The following is a 20,667-nucleotide window of genomic DNA, read 5'->3' as shown; positions in this document are numbered from 1 at the left end:
TGACATTCGTTATTGATCTTCATGTGGGAAAGAAAACCTTTTTAACTCGCAGGCTGCATATTTGTCTCAGTACAGGGACGCATACTATCACACAAAGCAAAACATGACATCTAATCAATTACGAGATCAGGACTGACATGACCCACAGAGATGCCCAAATGGACAAACAACATAAAAGCCATTATTAACTGTAAATACACAAATCTACCATGCTGTTCAACTAAAATATGTTCATCCCAAAGCTGAGACATTTTCTTCATTAACCATTAAGAAAAGATACATCATGTCATTACACAAAAGTGTTTACACTTTATATATCTACACAATACCGGTACACATTTGCAGTGTCTTAAAGAGAATCCAAAAATCTATTTAATGCTTCTTGGTTATTTAAATAGGTCTGCCATACTGACTGAGCTGCTATGCTGTGGTGGATTCTCATGGATTTCAGTGTAAACTTCTGTTCCAAATATCTGAGCTGCATTAAGGATGACTGACCCTAATGAAGAAATGAATTTGTTGTTCATGGGGAACTCTCTCAGTCCTGTTAATCTGCCCTCGAGCTTGAGCAACTTCTGCAAAACACAACAAAACACATAAATTAAATAAGCAGACTTCAACACAAGGCTTTCACATGCTTCAGAAAAGCCACTGAAAATCATATAGCTAAAATTAAAACTGAAATTACGCTAATTTGGAGGAACACTTCATCCAAATTTTGATCCAGTGAAAATCTTTGTGGTAGCTCTCAAAACTCATTTACATTCTCATTTACATTTACATAAATAACAGTTATTTTAGTATTTTACATATTATAATAGTATTGATTAATATTTTAAATTAGCTTCAATTTGTATATTTTGCATTTTTAAATATATTTTTATATATATTTTAATTTCTATTTATTTCAGTTTTAGTCATTTTAGCACTTCAAATTGAAGGTAGGCAATTTTCGGAGTGCTAGCAATAGCAAGCTAGCTTTGAAAGCATAAGATCCCACCCTCCCTACAGAGCATCTAAAAAGATAATAAATAGATACTTTCTTATTTGTTTATTCAAAAATACAAATCTCATAACATTATTTAATGCAGTTGAAATTTTCATTCCCTATAGTGTCTTATTTTAATTTAATACCTTTATAAAAGGTAAAAATATCACAAATATGCAGATTTAAATATGGCAAAGCTGATTGAACACTGGTGAGAATATTGCTTCAGAATAATAATAAAAATAAAAAATAAATTAATTTTAGTTTTTTTTCCGGACAAGCACATTTTTTGCTTTTGTGAATGACTGAATTACCGATTTCCGAAGGACAAGCACATGAACATGTGCACCCGAAAATGAAACTGATGTCATTAATGACTTACACCACACCCGTTCCACACCCGTAAGACCTCCGTTCATCTCCGGAACACAGTTTAAGATATTTTATATTTAGTCTGACAGCGTATCTAAGTGTATGCACACTATACTGTCCATGTCCAGAAAGGGAATAAAAACATCATCAAAGTAGTCCATATGTGACATCAGTTAGTTAGTTAGAATCTCCTGAAGCATCGAAAATACATTTTGGTCAAAAAATAGCAAAAACTATGACTTTATTCAGCATTGTCTTCTCTTCCGTGTTTGTTTCAAACCTCAAATAAAGATTCAAATGGTCATGAATCAGCCAATTGATTCATGATTTGGATCGCCAGTGTCAAGTGATTTCAGCAGTTTGCCATTTTGACACGTGATCAAATCATGAATCAATACACTGATTAATGACTGTTTGAATCTTTATTTAAGGTTTGAAAAAAAAACACGGAAGAGAAGACAATGCTGAATAAAGTAGTAGTTTTTGATATTTTTGGACCAAAATGTATTTTCGATGCTTCAAGAGATTCTAACTAACTAACTGATGTCACATATGGACTACTTTGATGATGTTTTTATTCCCTTTCTGGACACGGACAGTATAGTTTGCATACACTTATGCTCTTGGACTAAATATAAAATATCTTAAACTGTGTTCCGAAGATGAACAGAGGTATTACGGGTGTGGAACATCATTAGGGTGAGTCATTTGTGGGTGAACTAACCCTTAATGTTGAGCCCTGGAGAACAAATCACCTACCTTGCCTTTAAACTACATTTTATTTTAGATATAACAAGGCAATATTTCCAATTTTCATTTGAGTTTTTTTTCTTGTTAAATTTTTCATTTAATATTTATATTTTGTTTTATTAAAGTTTTAGTTCACAAGAGCACTCATTCCCACTTCTACATAATGACCATAACATTCATGATACATAAAATGGATTTAAAGTACATTTTGGTCTGTCCCTCTCATAAAGCTATCATATGGCTTCAGGAGACTGCAGTTATAATGATTTGTTTTTATCTTAACAGCATCTGTCTGCATCCAATTTGATAGTACATAAAAAGAGCTGTCTGAAAAATGCTTTTGCTTTTCACAAAAGAATGTGATATGGGTTTGGAAAGGCATGAGGATTATGACAGAATTTATTAAGTATTACTTTAACATATCTTTCAGAATAGTGAGGCCTTGCAGTTAATGAGCAGTTATATAAAAAGACAGATGTGCAAATAAGTAATAGGAAATAAGTGGTGTGTAAGAACAAGGGAATGTGTGTATGTGTATGTGTATGTGTGTCACTAACCCAGCTCTAGTAACTGCTCCTGGGCTTGCTCAGTGAGACAGAGGGCTTGCTGGAGCAGGCCGTAAGCGAAGCGGCTTGCAATCGCTGGGGAATCAGCATCTGCCACCTTTTTGTTCCTGTGCAGTGAGAATTCAGTCAGTGAAAGTGAAATGGACACTTCAAAGGCATCATGCCCATTCTAGTATCCAGTCACAGGAAAACACCCTCACCTCCTCACTGAGTACCCATTGATTTGGAAGAACTTGAGAACATCTTGAGCTTTGTCTCTGACTCGGTTCTTGTCTTTAACACTCAGGGCATCATAAGGTACAAGCAGAGGGTGACTGCCCCCTCCTGGATAAAAACAGCACCATAATTAACAGCCACACAGGATTTTAGTCCTGCCAATATGGCTTTGAGACAATTAATATTGTTAAATACAATGAATTTTAATTAATTAAACGGATTAAACTTTAATTAAACTTGTTCAGGGCACTGCCTCTGTAATTAGTGCATATTATTACACAGCTGAAATATACGACTGTGATTGGTCATTCTAAGACAAATATTTGTGTATAATGACAATTTATTTGAACACACACACTCTACTAGTTTCATGTCTCCATATTACTCCATAGTCTCTTTCTTCTTACACTCTAAAAAATGCTGGGTTAAAAACAACCCAACAATTGAGTTGTTTTAACCCAATGGTTGAGTTGTTTTAACCCAATGGTTGAGATGTTTTAACCCAGTGGTTGAGTTGTTTTAACCTAGTGGTTGGGTTAAATGTTGCTTAAGACAACCCAATTGCTGGGTAAGAACAACTCAACCATTGGGTAAAAACAACCCAATTGTTGGGTTGGTGCATTTTCAACCAAACTTGGGTTGTTTTTAACCCAGCATTTTTTAGAGTGTACATAATAAAACAATGCATTTTTTAATAAGCAGGATAGTGAAAAACTACAGAATCCCTAAAGGGACATGGTGAAGCCATAATACATTGATTTTTAGGATCCTTTGATGAATACACTCTAAAAAATGCTGGGTTAAAAACAACCCAAGTTGGGTTGAAAATGCACCAACCCAACAATTGGGTTGTTTTAACCCAATGGTTGAGTTGTTCTTACCCAGCAATTGGGTTGTCTTAAGCAACATTTAACCCAACCACTGGGTTAAAACAACTCAACCACTGGGTTAAAACAACTCAATCATTGGGTTAAAACAACTCAACCACTGGGTTAAAACAACTCAACCATTGGGTTAAAACAACTCAATTGTTGGGTTAGTGCATTTTCAACCCAACTTGGGTTGTTTTTAACCCAGCATTTTTTAGAGTGTAGAAAGTTCAAAAGAACAACATTTATTTGAAATGGTAATCGTATAAATGTCTCTGCTGTCACTTTTGATCAATTTAATGTATCTGTTCCATGCTGAATAAAAGTATTTCTACTTTTTAATTTCTTAAAAAAACAGTAATATACAGTATTGTATGTGTATATATATATATATATATATATATATATATATATATATATATATATATATATATATATATATATATATATATATATATATATATATATATATATATATATATATATATATATATGCAATGTACGTTCACACCTCTTCAACCCAGTATTGCTATTTCACAGTGTCTTGTTTTACTGTAAGACACAGGTGGCTGCAGAAACCCTCATTTAATTTACTGTATCATCTCTCACAGCAGCCCATCTGTAACACACACCTTTACTTTCCAGTTCCTGCCGTTTCCTGGCTGCCCAGATGTGATGATAATTCTCAGCCAAATGCTCTGCCATTGCCTTCAACACCAGATTGAAAGTGCTGTTATTTTTAATCCTGTTAATGTACAGAGCTGGCTGGCAGTATAAATGAGAGGCAATTTCTTAAATGACTTCAAAAATATGTTCTGTTATTTGGCAACTTGCATTTTAAAAATATCTCAAATCTATGTTAGCTATACAAGTTACTCAAATAAAAGAAAGAAGTAATCAATTATATTAACATAATCTTCTCTTTTGCCTCTGTTGGACTGAGTTACATTGTGTGGAATTCATTGAGGCTGCTTACATACTGATCCCAGGTCAGAGTGACACTGCTGGTGTCCACAGGCTTTGGACTGAATGTAGAGGCTCCTTCAAAAGACAGCTATTAAAGACAAAACACAACTTATGTTCTTCATAGAAACACAATGCATTTATCTGTTTTGAGAAATAGCATTTGTCAAACCCAAGCAGTCTGTTTTGAATGCATCCCATGTTCTCTGAATAAGCAATGTCTTTTAAAAGCCTAAGAGCTGTTAATCCAGTCTTGGTGAGCACACAAGGACTATTCTGAATCCCAATCACTGAATCCTAGTATGTAATGAAAAATAGTAGTCAATTCAATGCAAAAAAGAATTTGCCTTGATGAATGGTGGTTGTTGGGGAAAACAATACACAATACTAAGCTAATGCTAAAACATGTTTTAAGATATGTTATCAGATATATACACATTGAACATCATGGAATAAAAAGATATACATGAAAACAATTATGTTATTTTCAATTATTATTTCATTATAATATTATAATACCAATATTGTATTTATATTTTTCAAATTGTATACATTACATTTTGTCATAGTTATTACATTATACTTCTGGTAAAAAAAAAAAAAAGACAAAAAAGACAAAAAATAAAGACAAAAAAGAAGGAAAAACTGACCTCCCCTCACAATTATTATTATTAAAAATGAACAGTGCTGTGCTTTACTCTGAAACATGCAGCGCATTAGACTATATATTTATAAAACTATATATCATAACAATTGAGATTTGATGATCGCTCTAAGCCAGATCATATTCTCACAACCATGCATTGTTAAAAATTATAAAAAGTTACCAAGCTAATGGCGAGTAACACAATTTCAACACAGATTTTTACTCGCATTTGGTAACTTTAGCTAACATGCTACGGGTGTCTCGCAGATGCTGCCACAAGCTTGTGTGGCGCTGTCAAGAAGCAATCCAATGAAAGTATTAGAAAACATAACATTTTGCCAATCACCAATGTCACGTGATTTCAGCAGTTTGAATCGCGTGTCAAACTGCCAAACTACTGAAATCTCGTGACATTGGCGATCCAAATCATTGATCGATTCACTGATTCATGGCCGTTTGAATCTTTATTTGAGGACCACGGTAGAGAAGACAATGCTGAATAAAGTCGTAGTTTTTGATATTTTTGGACCAAATTTATTTTCGATGCTTCAAGAGATTCTAATCAACCAACTGATGTCACATATGGACTATTTTGATGATGTTTTTATTAGCTTTCTGGACATGGACAGTAAAGTGTGCATAGACTGCAAATGCTCTGGGACTAAAATATAAAATATCTTAAACTGTGTTCCAAAGATTAACGGAGGTCTTATAGTTGTGGAACGACATATATGAACGACATAGGGTGAGTCATTAATGACATCAAATTTCATTTTTGGGTGAACTAACCCTTTAAGGCAGTTTCAATAACACCCACCATGTACAAGTAAATACTTTTTAAATTTAAATTAAATTACATTTTAAATAATAAAATACACTTTATGTATTTAATCTCACTTTATTAACCAATGTCTTTTCTGCTGACATTCGATGATCCATTTCAACCATACTAATAAGCAAAAATGATCTTAGTTAAACATCACATTTGTGTTTCTTTTCCTTTTTTATTCCTGAAGTAAAAGTGTTTGTCCTATTTTTCTGCAATATAGAATAGCAGCAGAGCTGAAAGGTTTGTTTGAACTTTTCGTGCAGCCGTGAATTTGCATTTCCTTCAGCCTGAGGCTTATTCATTTTCATGAACTTTTCCCAACACTGTCCATTACCTTGCCAGACTGTGAGATCTTCCTAGCTGGGTTGTGAAAGCCTTGTGACTCCCCCTCATTTGTCCTCTCAATGGTCCAGCCCAAGAACAGCATGCATTTCACTGTCTCTTTAATGACCCCTCGATAACCTTCTTTATCCTAATATACAGAGCAACCTCAATGCGTGAAAAAAAACTGCATGTTGCCTGTTTAATTTCTTTGAAAAATACTGAATATCTGGTATTGTTGATTGTAATGTGCATGAGGGAGCATTAAATACCTTCTCAGATAGAGCTCTGTAAGGTTTAAGGAGTGGATGAACTTTAGAACTCTCAGAAAGCTGTTCTCCATGAACCCAACCATTACCAAACTGGAAAAGAATCATAAAACAAACTGGCTTTAAAACTACAGAATTCCCAAGGTTTTCACTATATTAATGGCTGTTATCATCAAATAAATTCCTGTAATAAGAAACTTATTACCTTGTCCAGTGACCATTTCTCATGTGTATGTTCAGCGTATTTGTTCACCACAAATTCAAGCCTCTCTGGGATTGTCACACTATAAATGTATGACAAAAATTGATTATTCATCACATATCAAATAAACACACTACACCTTTCAGAAAAAGAACTTCTGAGATCAGTGACCATGGTCAATTAGATCCAGCTCATGTTTATTTGCCCTGTCTATGCATGTGTCATGGCCCTTTTAAGTCAATAGGAGTCTTACTTTGAGGTGTCCAGGGGTCGAGAACAAAACCGCCTCTCAGAATCCATCGCCAAGTGTCTCTCTCGTCCGCCGGTGCAGCTCGGGTCAAGGTGGTCGGGAGGAATCGCCCCAGCAACTGCACTGAGACAACCGAGGGCCAGTTTGAATAGGTCTGCATCATAAGGCTGTGAAAAAGATTGATAAGATACAAAAGATACTTCTTCTGAGCAATGAATTGTATGGGCACATGGGTCATTGCATATTTGTAACAAACTGAGTATAATGAAAAAGCCTTTTCTGTCTTTTCTCACTTTTTTGGCAAGAGCACTGAATATCCCCCAAAACAGCCTCCTGGTCAGACAAAGTTCTTCCTCAGAGGCAGAGCCAAAGCCTCCCCATCCATCATTCAGACAGTAGTACTTCCTGTTCTGCTCATAATGATTGGTCAACAGCTGGGAGAGGAAGTGAGCACCGTAGAATTATGAGTACCTGATTTATCTTTTAATATTTTTTGATTAAATGCTTTATTTTTTGGTTTTCTCTATAGACCTTCAATGGCATCTTGGAGCTTTCTGAAAGATGAGGGACATCAAACACAAGATTATGCAGAAGAAATTGCAGCATGGAGGGATTCAGTTTTCTGTGGGAATGAAGTTGCACACAAGCAGTCGATAAATAATAAGAATGGGTTATGAAATGTACAGACCCATACAATATAGAATTGCTTACAGTAATTTACAGTAATACAGTAATTGACTTATCTTAAAGTCAGCCCTTCAAGAGCAAGGAAAGGCAGACAGATACAGTTAATCCTCATTTAATGGCCTATTACAGTTAGGTCCATATATATTTGGACACAGGCATCATTTTCATACTCCTGGCTCTGTATGCCACCAGATAAAATTAAAATTTAACAACCAAGATAAATTTGAAGTGCAGACTTTCAGCTTTAATTCCAGAGGTTGAACAAAAAATATCAAGTAAAACTTTTAGGAACTGCAAGACTTTTTATACACAGTCCTTTTATTGTCAGGGGCTCAAATGTAATTGGACAAATTGATATAATCATAAATAAAATGATTTTTTATATTTTGTTGAGAATCCTTTGCAGGCAATGACTGCCTGAAGTCTGGAACCCATGGGCATTACCAAAGACTGGGTTTCCTCCTTTCTGATGCTTTGCCAGGCTCTAACTACAGCTGTCTTCAGTAGTTGTTTGTTCTTGGGTCAATCTGTCTTTAGTTTAGCCTTCAGCAAGTGAAATGCATCCTCGATCAGGTTGAGATCAGGTGATTGACTCGGCCATTGCAGAATTTTTCGTTTATTTTCCTTTAAAAAAACTCCTGGGTTGCTTTTGCTATGTGGTTTTCCAATCAACTTTGTTGCATTTGGCTTAAAGGTCCCATGGCATGAAATTTTCATTTTATGATTTTTTTTAACATTAATATGAGTTCCCCTAGCCTGAATATTGTCCCCAAGTGGCTAGAAATTTAGATTGGTGAAAACCGAATTCTGGCTGTGTTTCTCTGCCTTTGAGAAAATGAGAACTCAGACGAGCCGATCTTGAATTTTCCTTTTATGACGTCATACCAGGAACGGTTACCTCCCTTTCCTCCGCCCAAAGAATTTGGCACGCCCATGCCAGCGCTATATATGTTTGTCCTCAAGAGAGCATGGCTGTTGCTCAGTGTTTGGCTGTACAAATGAAAACAGATGTCTTTTTTTCAGTTCCTTCATCAGAGTCCCAGTGGATTAATTTTATTTTCTCCGGAAATTCCCTGATCTGTGATCAGTTATATCTGATGTGTAGCTAATCATTTAAGTTCACACAGACTTTCTTTCTAAATTGTTTAATGCTGTTTATGCACCAGTGAATCAAGCCAGCAACTAAACAAACAACTTCACATCGTTTCTGTTAGTAGCATGAGACAAATCTGTTATTTAAATTATTAATTTAAAGAGAGTAATCAAAGAAAACTCTCTTTATAACATTTGAAGCTGTCAATCACACCTTGCGAGTGTATCTGCACATTTGTCCAAACTGCCGTTATAATGAATAACGCTGTTATGCTCAACAACGAAGCTCTTACTGTATTCATATCAATGTCTTGTTTGCTGTTAGTTGTGGTCAAAGCATTTTGTGAGAGAAATAGCGGTGCAATGATGAGATCGCTGCAATCACGTGATCAACAGTCTGCCTGTGTACTCAATTCTTAAAGGAGGAAGACGACAGGGTGGGCGTGACTGGGACTCGTGTTTATTCAGAACTCTCAGATAAAAACAAAATAAACTCGCGCTCACAGCACTTTCAACAACTCAGTAGAATATAACTTTCTCAGTAATCTTTATCGTCTCTCTGGTCCACGAGTGCAGTGCTCAGTCTCCCTCTCTGGCTGACAGCGCTTGCATGCAGACCTCTCTTAATCACTCCCCCTCCGCTACATACGGTAAACTAATACTCATTTCAAATGCAGACATCTTTGCATTTGAAATGAGTATTAGGGCGTTTTCACTGAAGTATCACAGCAGACACACCCCTTGAGACAGAGCATTCAAGCCAGAGGGCTTATTATTTTTAAATAATGACATTTTATGATGTACAAATCATACTAACAATATAAGTACACCTCAGTAAACATTATAAAATAATTAAAAAATCCATGCCAGGGGACCTTTAATCTAGGTATACTACAGTATATTCCTATACACTTCAGAATTAATCCGGCAGATTCTGTCTTCCGTCACATTTTGCTTCCCATCATTCTGGTACAGGTTGATCTTAGTTGATCTTAACTTTCATCCGTCCAAAGAATGCTTTCTAGAACTGATCAGGCTTTTTTTAGATGCTTTTTGGCAAAGTTTAATCTTGCTTTTCTATTCTTTTCTAAGCTCATGAATGGTTTGCACCCTGCTCTGTACACCCTTTGCAGGACTTAAAACAAGATTATTTAGCATACCCCACTTATTTTAAGCAAAAACTCTCTTAATTTTGAGTTATTTTTCCCCAAAACAAGACAATCATTTTTACTTGTCTCGTAAATGTTTCTTAATGTAAGAATTTTTAGAAATTTTGGGGGGTGCTCTTTATTTGGCTGGATGTTGTGAATGGGTTTTTATTTACCATGGAGAGGATCCTGCAATCATCTGTTGTCTTCTGTGAACGTCCAGGCCTCAGTGAAGCTCACCAGTGCATTATTTTTCTAACTGTTGATTTGGCCACTCCTAATGTTCCTGCTATCTCTCTGATGGATTTGTTTTGTTTTTGAAGCCTAATAATGGCCTATTCGACTTGCATGGATAGCTCCTTTGAATGCATTATGTGAGTTCACAGCAGTAGATTCCAAATGCAAATACTACACTTACAATTCACTCCAAACCTTTTACCTGATCAATTGATGCAGAAATAATGAACGAATAGCCTACACCTGTCTATGTAACAGCTTTTGATTCAGTGTTCCAATTACTGATTGGATTTGGTCCCTTGAAAAGGGGGGGTGGCTACTCTCAAGAGATGTCCTAAATCCTTCCTCCAATGTGGATGTATATATTAAACCTGAGAGTGTGCACTTTCAGCCCATATCCATTATACAACCATAGCTTGAATATGTTTAGGTAAATATCTAGGGGGGTTCTATGTCCAAATAGATATGAACCTAACTGTAGTCACAGAGATTCCTAAAACAGTCACTCTTGAAATTGTGTCAATCATATTAATCACTTTTACTAAATAATAAGACCAACACAAAAAGAAGCAACGTCTAACATCCTTACCCGCACACTGCCAGCAGACAGTCCTGTATGGCATCTCTCTGGGCCTTGGTCAGCCCACTGGCTTTAGAAAGGCTGTAGACACCCTCCAGAAGCCCATCCACCGGCCTGGTCCGTACAGATGAGGAGTCACACAGTAGAGAGGAATACTTACTCAGCAGTGGCAGCATGGCCACACATATGTATCGATTGAGGGCCAGTGCCATATCTGTTCCACCTAACCCCGTCTGCAGAAAAAGATATATACAGAATATTTAAAAGAAGCGAAGAAATTAATATTTGTATTCAGCAAGAATGCATTAAATGTATCAAAAGTTATAGTAAAGACTTTTACATTGTTACCAAAAATGTCTGTTTCTAACAAATGCTGTTCTTTTAAACATTCTGTTCATCAAGAGTCCTGCATCAAAGTTCACTGTTCGCTGTTTTCACAAAAAATAGTAAGCAGGACAGCTGCTTTCAACATTGATAATAAAACAATATATTAGACAAATAACTGATACATATATTAAAATAAAACAAATGCTTTTTTTATTTTCAGTTCAATTTAAAATGTATTTTAAATTCACAATATTAGTGTTTTAATGCTAGTTCTATCATGAAACTCTAGATGCTTAATGCAAGCTGATGGTTTACAACGTTAACTACTTGGCACACGCTGATTCGTCTGTGTTGAGGCCAATGAGGTTGCTGCTCAGCATTTAAATAGCTGATTACCATTCTCTACAGCAGTTTGCTGCGACCTTTCCGAGTTTGTCTAAAACCCTTCATCTTCCCCAGCTCCACCTGTATAGAGCTGCTATGGATAACTGATATTTGCTATTTGTGCAGCAGACACAGCATGTTTTACATGCTCACAGCAGAGTGGCAGTAGCAAGTTATTATACTTGCTCTGCAACAGGAACAATAATAATAAAAATCAGCCGCAGCAGCTATAATCTAAAACAACAGCAATAATAAACAGCAGCAGCATTTCAGCAGCAGGAGTGTAACAGATCTATTATGCCAAGACCCATTGTCATATCCATTACCATGCTAAAAATCTTCTGAGAGTTGTCATGATAGATATGCATTTTTGCATTTTTGATCAAATGCAGCCTTGATGAGCATAAGTAATGATGAAATTCATTATATATATATATCTACATTTGTCTATGTATGTTGAGTTCTGTGTTTTGTCAATGTCTTCAGTTTTGCAATTACCGGACCCATATGTCAATGGATTGACTTGATTTCGGGGTGGGTGAACTTGATATTATATTTTCTTTTTATGCTGCATTCAGACAGAGCTGTTAAAATATGTAGGACAGAGCTGTGGAATATGCAGAATTAAGACTACAAGCCTTTAAGCCCCTCTTGACCTTTATTTTGGCATTAATTGCAGGGTTCAAGTCTAACTCTTAATAATGGAAAGTCAGAACTCCCAAACTCAACGTTTTTTTTAGCAAATAAACACATTCAATTGCAGGTTTGTTCCTCACACAAAACATATTGTTTGACTTTTAAAAAAACTTTAAAATGATACATGAGTTGAATGGGCTTCTTTGGAGATCAAGTGCTCCATTACCATTCATTTGCATTATATGGAAAAAGGAACCACATTCAGGTAAAACCCATTTGTGTTACACTGAAAAAAAAGTAATATCGGTTTAAAACAACATGATGACAATATTCAAATTTGGGTGAACTTTTCCTACATGAAATGTCTACCCCCTTACAGTATCCATGTTAACAGCCGCTTGCAGGTCCGGCAGGAAACCACACTCCAATAGACGTAGCAAGAACTGCTGGTCCTGAACTCCGTAAACTCGATCCAAAAACAGCACCATGGCTGCTTTGTGATCCGGACAAAATATCCGAGACATATCTGGCTCGATCACTACATCATCTGAGAATAACAAGCACAAAATATTTTCAACCACTAATTAATCACTTTTGGCCACTCCAAACTAAATGTGTTTAGTTTATTTAAAAACTGAGCTCTGGCTCTCTTATTTCACTGATCCCGGTTTTTAGAAATCAAATACATTTAGAAAGACTGATTTTACATCATGATTGTATATTTTACTTACGTTTACAAGTCAACAAACACCCACACACTCACACGCACCTGTGTTTACAATTGGTAAACTAAAAGGAATATTTATGATGCCCTCCAGATCCTCTCTGGGAACAAGAGACCTCAAGATCGCCCTGAATCGGATGGCCTCACCTTTCCCCGCTTCTATGAGCTGCAAGACGACATGAGCACACAATAGAGACAACCATTAGCAAACCTTGAAGAACCTTTCAAAGCTTTAATAAAAACTGAAATGGCCTTAAAAAGTAGATAAAACCAATTAGTCCTTTCCAACGCATTCCTTCAAACACATTATGAGGCGCTTATCTTGCTTTTCCAGCAGGTTTCCCGAAACACTTACATGTGTTTCAGGAGCGCAGCGACCCAACAGATCGATGAGAGCAGAGTAGAAGGTCATTATAGCGTGTCCCATGTGGATGATATCATCATCTTCATCATCAAGCATGTCACTAAGAGTGCAGGTCAGAACAAAACACGGATATGAGCGAGAATGGGGAAAACAAAGACAGAATAAAACTGAAATGCAACACTCACAGTGTCCGGTTGGAACTGTGTGCACTGGCTACACTGGTTCCATCCTGCTTTTGGGAAATTCTGATGGCTTCCTCCATGGTTGCTAGAAGACCATGCCCCCCCTCCCCTCGAAGAGCCGGGCCAAAGCACTCAGGTCGGCGAATCAGAAGCCTCACCACCACATAGGCGTTCTCCTCAACACTCTCACCTGAATGAGGAGAACAAGTAATCAAAACCAACCAAAGGTGTTCAGTTAGGTTTCACCATGTCAGGATTCCAGATTAAAACTGATCATTACCATTGCAAAATACTGCAAAGCGCAGGAAGTCCAGGTAACGCTCTCCCTCTACAGGATTCCATCCAATATCAGGGTATCCTTTGGAGACTAGCAGAGCACAACTACACAAACCACAACCTCCCAAATACTGCACAACCTGTACAAACAGATTCAGAAAGACGGGATCAGTTCAATATAAGTCAGAAGGGATGTAGAAGAGAGAAAAAGCAATCTGTCAGTTAGTCTTACTTTCTCCAGATCCGCCTCTGTAAGAGCAAGTGCCAGCTCGTTGTTGTCCATGACAGAAGCGGCCGCCACATCCAGAGGAGTCGATCCTCTCATTGAAGGAGACGCTGATAAGAAAGAAAGAAAAATCACATTTACTTTTGTCTACTTCTTTAAAAATGTTCAGGTTGAAGGTTAATTATGGGTTAAACTATATCAGTATCAGTATGAACATACCAAGCCCAACATTGCTGTTGTCCAGCAGGTAGCTGAGATGATCAAACATGGCCTTTTGGTTATGACGACTGATTCGACAGAAATAACACAGGAAACGACAGCAGTGCGCAACCATCTTAGGGAACATGATTTCCTTAATGAGGCAAGAGCATCATAGTTAACACAGACCTCACTGAAGTGCATAAATTAAAACATTCCACTTAATCTAATGATTAGGTTCTAATTTGTGTGGTTCAATTATTTAACTGATATCGGACTACTGTACAATGATGACCACATAAGCTGAAAATCCAGGAAAGTATTTGTTAGTATTATTACCTTGGATTCTCTAGCACCAAGGACATTCACCATAACTTCCATGACGGTCTCATGCATCCCCAGAGCTCTCATCAGATTAGGATGCTGATAGAAAACTTTATTGTTCATAATGTCACTACACAAGAGAAAACACAGGTCTCAAATACAGGATAAACTGGCTTAGACATAGTACAGAAAAAAAGAAGAAAACTGCATGATGGGATGTGTTAAAAGTAATTCTATTGGTTGAGACATTTCATGGGTATCCTGTTCAGTGCCTAATTAGAAATGCAAAAAAAATTGTATGATGCATTTGTGCTTAATCATGAAAATACACTACTGTTCAAAGTTTGGGGTTGGTAAGATTTCTTTAATGTTTTTGAAAGAAGTTTCTAGGTCTGCTCACCTAGACTGTATTTTTATTTTTTATTTTTTTAAAGTAATATTGTGATATATTACAATTTAAACTAAATGTTTTCTGTTCTAATGTTTTTTTGTTTTGTTTTTTTTTTATGTAACAATTGTATTCCTGTGATGGCAAAGCTGAATCAGCCAGGATTAGTGTCACAGTGTCAAATGATCCTTTAGAAATTATTATATTATGCTGATTTGGTGATCCAGGCACTTATTAATAATAAGACTATTGTCAATAACTCTCTTTTGACAACATGTTTGACAATGAAGTCTTTCTGCCTCGCTGCATCTCTCATCTCCCAATAATATTAAAATATTGTTTTCATTGCATTTGTAGCGACAGGAGGCAGTTCTTCTCCCTGATCCTCCTTCTTGGGACCTGAATGCCGGGTGAATTCATGTAGCTTAGCCAGAATTTCTTAAACTCTTGTGTTTGTTCTTTCGTGTCAGCCATTTTAGCTAGTGCTGTTTAGAGCATCACCCACTTACGCCCTTCTAGCTCTGAAAATACTGTAGGCTCTCGTATTTTTCAGAGCCAGAAGGTCGTAAGTGGACATACGCCCCTCTGGCTCCAAACAATGCTCAAACGTTTGTGTTAGGTCTTTGTTGTTTTGTTGATTTATTCAATACAGGTTGATTTCTGATGCGTCTTTTTGGCACAACTAGATAAAGCTCATCAAGACCTTTAATTTGATATATAGAACGCATTTTCGCCCAAAATGCCACTTACGCCCCTCTGGTTCCAAGCCCTCGCTATTATCAAAATCAATGGTAAAAACAGTTGTGCTGCGTAATATTGTTGTCGAAACAGTGGGGAAAAAAATCAGATAAATGCAAATTTAACAGTATACATTGATTAACAATGCATTCTTGCTGAATAAAACAGTCTTGCTTTCAAAACAAATCTTGACCCCAAACCTTTGAATGGTAGTGTACATACATATTATATTGCCAAAGCTAAAATGGTAAACTCAAACTATTCTCTTTTCTTTGGGTTTTATATGAATTTCAATTAAGTTTGCTACTCTCATGCTATTTAAAAAATACCAATTAACAATAAGAGAGAGAAACATTTAGCACTGCAGCCATCATCTCTCACCCCAATCCTCTAATCATAAGTTCCTCTTCTTCTTTGCCCATCCTGGCCGTGAGCAATGAACGAATGCATGCTAGAGCCCACTGTAGGTTAAGAGTGTCTTCCACAGATGCCTGGCTGATACAGTAAGCCTTCTGTAGTGGAGCAGACATCTGGCCATCCAGCCCCGCGTACTGTTGTAGCAGCAGGCTGAAAACAGCCCGCACCAGATCGGGGTCTTCAATCGTCCCCTCCTGGGCCCAGTGCAGCATGGTCTCTGATATTAGCTGCTGCAGAGAGACTAGAACGAGAGAGGTCTGTTTTAGCTTAGAATCACTGTACCTGTACAATTTTAGTACTGGTATTAGAATCAAGAGGCTATTAACACAGTTCATAACAGTGTGGTCCCACAATATAATGAAAAAGATTGGTAATGTTTCTGACCGGATTTGTTCACAAAATCCTCAGGCACACCAGACATTCTCCTCTTTAAATGAATTATTTTATCCACCAGGCCTTGGAGGTGATTCCTGATTGACAGGTCATCCTCATTCTCATTCTCTGAATCATTGTCTATCTTAATTCCTGGAATAAACAAAGAAAAAAAACGACATGGGAATACATGCTTCATGCTTGAGAGGTCAGATGATGGCAAATACAATTATGGCAACGGTTGTCCTAATTGGCTGCTTACCACAGTGGGTCATTAGATCCTGATGGAATTCCCACATCAAATCTTGGATATCCTTTGGGCACGGACAATCGTGACACTCCTCCCGGAAGCTCAACATCATGTTTATCTGAACGGAGGAAAAAAGACAACTCATTAGGACAGATTGAATCTGCATGAAGTGAAAAATTACACTATTTTTAAAAGGCATGTTTATAGATTTTCTTATCAACGATTCATCTGTTTAATTTTTTTTATTAAAGTTGGACCTCATACTTTTTAATCAAATAGATTACTCATTCTTCAGGTTAAACTACAGACTGTTCTCCAAACTTTTTTTTCTTTGTTTAAATCCATGCCTTTCTTACAAATGACTGCAAGCTTGCCTTCAGATCTGCCTAAATCCAATAAACAGCTAATAGACAGAAGTTCCCAAACTAAATCTTTCCTTTTTTTCAAAAATCCATTTCACTCAGAAAATATCTGTTGCTAAAAAAATTAATTAAAAAAAAGTTACTCAACCTCATGATGTTCCAAGCCTGTATGACTTTTTTTCTGTGGAACACAAAATAAAATATTCTAAAAAACTGACTTTTATTTTATGGACAACATTTTTCAAAATATGTTGATTTGTGTTCCATAGAAGTAAGTAAGTCATACAGGTTTGGAATGACAAGAAGGTGAGAAGTATATAGTCTAATTCAGTTATCCTATGACCTCTAACCTGTTCCTGAGGGGGGGAACGGAACTCTTTAGTTTTGCGTGCAGTGAGGGCAGCAGACATGTTGAGCGCATCCATAACTTCATTGTACCGGTAGCGCTGGTTGTCTTGGAGACGACCAACAAAGTCACCTGAGAACGACATCACAGCTTCTACTCTTTGACGTACCTGGCAGTCACACAAGTACTTCAGAAGGTGGCACACCTGATGAAGAGAAAGAAAGCCAGTCAAAGTTTAGAATATTTCAGATTTTTTATTTATGTTTTTGAAAGAAGTCTGATACTGGCCAAGGATTAATTTATTTGATTAAAATTATTTGTTCCCTTTCGGGGAACTCGAGCTGCGTCGAAACGTTGTGAGAACGCCTCTGCGTAAATGCGTCGTGAAGCGCGTGTAGAACCAATCCATCGGGAGATCGATCGTCGCCGACGTGATGACGTCGCCGACGTGATGACGTCATCGACCGGAGACTATAAAAGGTCCGCGAACACAAACAGGAACTAGCTTCTGTGCCTTCAGTAAGCGATCTGTGTGAACCTGTCTGTCTATTTGGTGTTTTTGTCTGTCCATTAGAGAGAATTTTCCACCTTTGTTAAATATATCTGATATATATTTTATAACATAAAGAGAAAAAGGAGATTATGGCGAGTGAACAGCATTTCACAGTGTGTTCATCCCTGCCCTCAAAATATATATATTGCGTGTGGGAAACACACTCATTGTGTATGGCTGTTTGGGAGCGCAGCACGCTCAGGCAGCCCTTGAGGGGGCCGCTTGCGAGCATTTTTTGAGCGGCTTCCGTTAAGAATGCTGCGCTCCCGCCGGGCACTCTTCGAGGAGGGTGCTTCGGCTCGTGTTCCCCGCGGCTCGGTCCCCCTGCGTTTCAGGGCACTGCACTCGCTGCTCAAATTACACCAGAGGCCAGCCTCGAGAGGCTGGTTCCCTTAGTTTCCCCTCCGTGGGAAGACGGTGCTTACCTCAGCATACGGTACCCGTCTTCCTTCGGTACCCTCAAGGGGCCGCGCTGCCAACCCCGCCGCAATGTCGGGGCGCAGAGGGTCTCCGCGGGCCACCTGAGGGTGGTCCGCCCCCTCCTCGGAGGGCAGGGGAAACAAAAGGACGCTGAGGGTAGTCCCCTCCGAAGGGAAACGGTGTTTACCTCTGCCTACGGTACCCGTTGTCCTGCAGCGCCCTCTGGGGGCCGCGCTGCCAACCCCGCCGCAATGCCGGGGCGCAGACGGTCCCCGCGGGCCACTCGAGGGTGGTCCGCTCCCCCTTCGGGGGGCTCCCGAGCAGTCAAGTCAGTCGTTCCCTGCCGGTCCGCCGCTTCAGGGCACTGTGCTTGCTGTTCAAAGTACACCAGAGGCCAGCCTCGAGAGGCTGGTTCCCTTAGTAGATTTTCTAGACTAATGGAAACGTCTATTAAATATATCTCGTTGGGTCCTGCAGATAATCGAAAGGGGGTATGCCATTCAATTTAAAGGGCGGCCACCTCCTTTCAGCGGTGTCCTACCTACAGAGGTGGGCCCGGAGCAGGCTCTGGTGAGGGCACAGGAAGTAGAGACACTCCTGCGAAAGGGGGCTATAGAAAGGGTTCCTCCTCCCGGCAGGGAGTCTGGGTTTTATAGCCGTTACTTCATCGTGCCAAAGAAGGATGGGGGCTTACGCCCGATATTAGATCTGCATCTCTTAAATCGCTCAGTGGCCGAGCTCAAGTTCAAGATGCTCACACTCAGACAGATTGTGTCGCAGATCAAATCGGAGGATTGGTTTGTCACCATAGACCTCAAAGATGCGTATTTTGTCTCCATCCTTCCACATCACAGGAAGTTCCGGAGGTTTGCCTTCGGGGGAGAGGCATACCAATATCGTGTACTTCCTTTCGGTCTAGCTCTGTCACCCCGCACATTCACCAAGTGTGTGGATGCAGCTGGCGCCGTTGCGTCTGCAGGGCATCCACATACTGAATTATATCGACGACTGGCTGATTCTAGCGAATACAGAACAGATGGCGGTTCAGCATCGAGATGCTGTTCTCGCACACATGTCGAAATTGGGGTTGAGGCTGAACGCCAAGAAGAGTGTGCTTTCTCCGGCTCAGAGAACCACTTTTTTAGGCGTGGACTGGGATTCGGTAATTATGCGGGCACAATTATCGCCAACACGCATAGCATCGATCCTGGCAGCAGTCAAAGAGCAGAAGCTAGACCGGGCCGTCACTGTGAAGCAGTTCCAGAAACTGTTAGGTCTCATGGCAGCAGCGTCCAACGTAATACCTCTTGGCCTACTGTACATGAGGCCACTGTAGTGGTGGCTCAAAACAAAAGGGTTCTCCCCGAGGGGAAATCCGCTCTGCATGATCAAAGTCACGCGGCGATGCCTACGTGCTCTGGTCATGTGGAAAAACCCGGGGTTTTTATCTCAGGGTCCCGTGTTAGGGGCTCATGTTCGTCGCGTAACGCTAAAGACAGATGCCTCTCTCACGGGCTGGGGGGCGACCATGAGTGGTCGCTCATCCCAGGGTCTATGGCAGGAACATCAGCGGCACTGGCACATAAATCGGCTAGAGATGCTCGCAGTGTTTCTTGCATTGAAACAGTTCCTGCCCGACCTCAGGGGCCACCATGTGCTAGTCAACACGTCGGTGGTCGCCTATATAAATCACCAGGGGGGTCTGAGGTCCCGTCCGTTGGACAAATTGGCACATCGGATCCTCCTGTGGGCCCAAGGGAAATTGCTGTCAATCAGAGCAGTATATATCCCGGGGGTCCTGAATCAGGAAGCAGACAGCCTGTCGAGGCAGGGGCCGAGGCCCGGGGAATGGAGACTTCACCCAGAGGTGGTGGAGCTCCTATGGAAGGTATATGGGAGAGCAGAAATAGACCTATTTGCTTCGGCGGAGAATTCTCACTGCCCGCAGTGGTTTTCTCTGACCCATCCAGCCCCGCTGGGGTTGGATGCCATGGTACAGGAGTGGCCGAGGCTACCTCTGTACGCCTTCCCCCCGATTGTCTTGCTTCCAGGAGTTCTGGAGAGGGTACGCCGGGACGGGGCCCAGGTACTTCTAGTGGCTCCATACTGGCCAACCCGAGTATGGTTTTCGGACCTGATATCTCTCCTGGGAGGCTCTCCGATGGAGATTCCGACCAGGAGGGATCTACTCTCTC

General features: G+C 39.2%; 1 protein-coding gene across 1 annotated transcript in view; it reads right to left on the bottom strand.

Annotated features, from left to right (window-relative positions):
* ryr2b (ryanodine receptor 2b (cardiac)) overlaps positions 1 to 20,667 on the bottom strand; it is an 89,735-nt gene that overhangs the window by 44,546 nt on the left and 24,522 nt on the right. Inside the window, exons 36-59 of the mRNA XM_067455682.1 lie at positions 17,504 to 17,704; positions 16,804 to 16,909; positions 16,554 to 16,694; positions 16,134 to 16,410; positions 14,642 to 14,756; positions 14,324 to 14,456; positions 14,111 to 14,214; positions 13,883 to 14,018; positions 13,606 to 13,792; positions 13,412 to 13,520; positions 13,102 to 13,222; positions 12,710 to 12,879; positions 10,995 to 11,218; positions 7,773 to 7,863; positions 7,535 to 7,675; positions 7,245 to 7,408; positions 6,995 to 7,073; positions 6,793 to 6,882; positions 6,534 to 6,671; positions 4,738 to 4,815; positions 4,394 to 4,469; positions 2,877 to 3,000; positions 2,668 to 2,783; positions 499 to 575 (exon numbers count right to left, since the gene is read on the bottom strand). Of these exons, the coding sequence (XP_067311783.1) occupies positions 499 to 575; positions 2,668 to 2,783; positions 2,877 to 3,000; positions 4,394 to 4,469; positions 4,738 to 4,815; positions 6,534 to 6,671; positions 6,793 to 6,882; positions 6,995 to 7,073; positions 7,245 to 7,408; positions 7,535 to 7,675; positions 7,773 to 7,863; positions 10,995 to 11,218; positions 12,710 to 12,879; positions 13,102 to 13,222; positions 13,412 to 13,520; positions 13,606 to 13,792; positions 13,883 to 14,018; positions 14,111 to 14,214; positions 14,324 to 14,456; positions 14,642 to 14,756; positions 16,134 to 16,410; positions 16,554 to 16,694; positions 16,804 to 16,909; positions 17,504 to 17,704 (3,198 nt within the window). The remainder of the gene's footprint in view (positions 1 to 498; positions 576 to 2,667; positions 2,784 to 2,876; positions 3,001 to 4,393; positions 4,470 to 4,737; positions 4,816 to 6,533; positions 6,672 to 6,792; positions 6,883 to 6,994; positions 7,074 to 7,244; positions 7,409 to 7,534; positions 7,676 to 7,772; positions 7,864 to 10,994; positions 11,219 to 12,709; positions 12,880 to 13,101; positions 13,223 to 13,411; positions 13,521 to 13,605; positions 13,793 to 13,882; positions 14,019 to 14,110; positions 14,215 to 14,323; positions 14,457 to 14,641; positions 14,757 to 16,133; positions 16,411 to 16,553; positions 16,695 to 16,803; positions 16,910 to 17,503; positions 17,705 to 20,667) is intronic.

The sequence above is a fragment of the Pseudorasbora parva genome, chromosome 10, assembly GCF_024679245.1.
Source record: "Pseudorasbora parva isolate DD20220531a chromosome 10, ASM2467924v1, whole genome shotgun sequence".
NCBI lineage: Eukaryota > Metazoa > Chordata > Actinopteri > Cypriniformes > Gobionidae > Pseudorasbora > Pseudorasbora parva.
The sequence above is the reverse complement of the archived record's forward strand: the minus strand, read 5'-3'. Positions and strand labels throughout refer to the sequence as shown.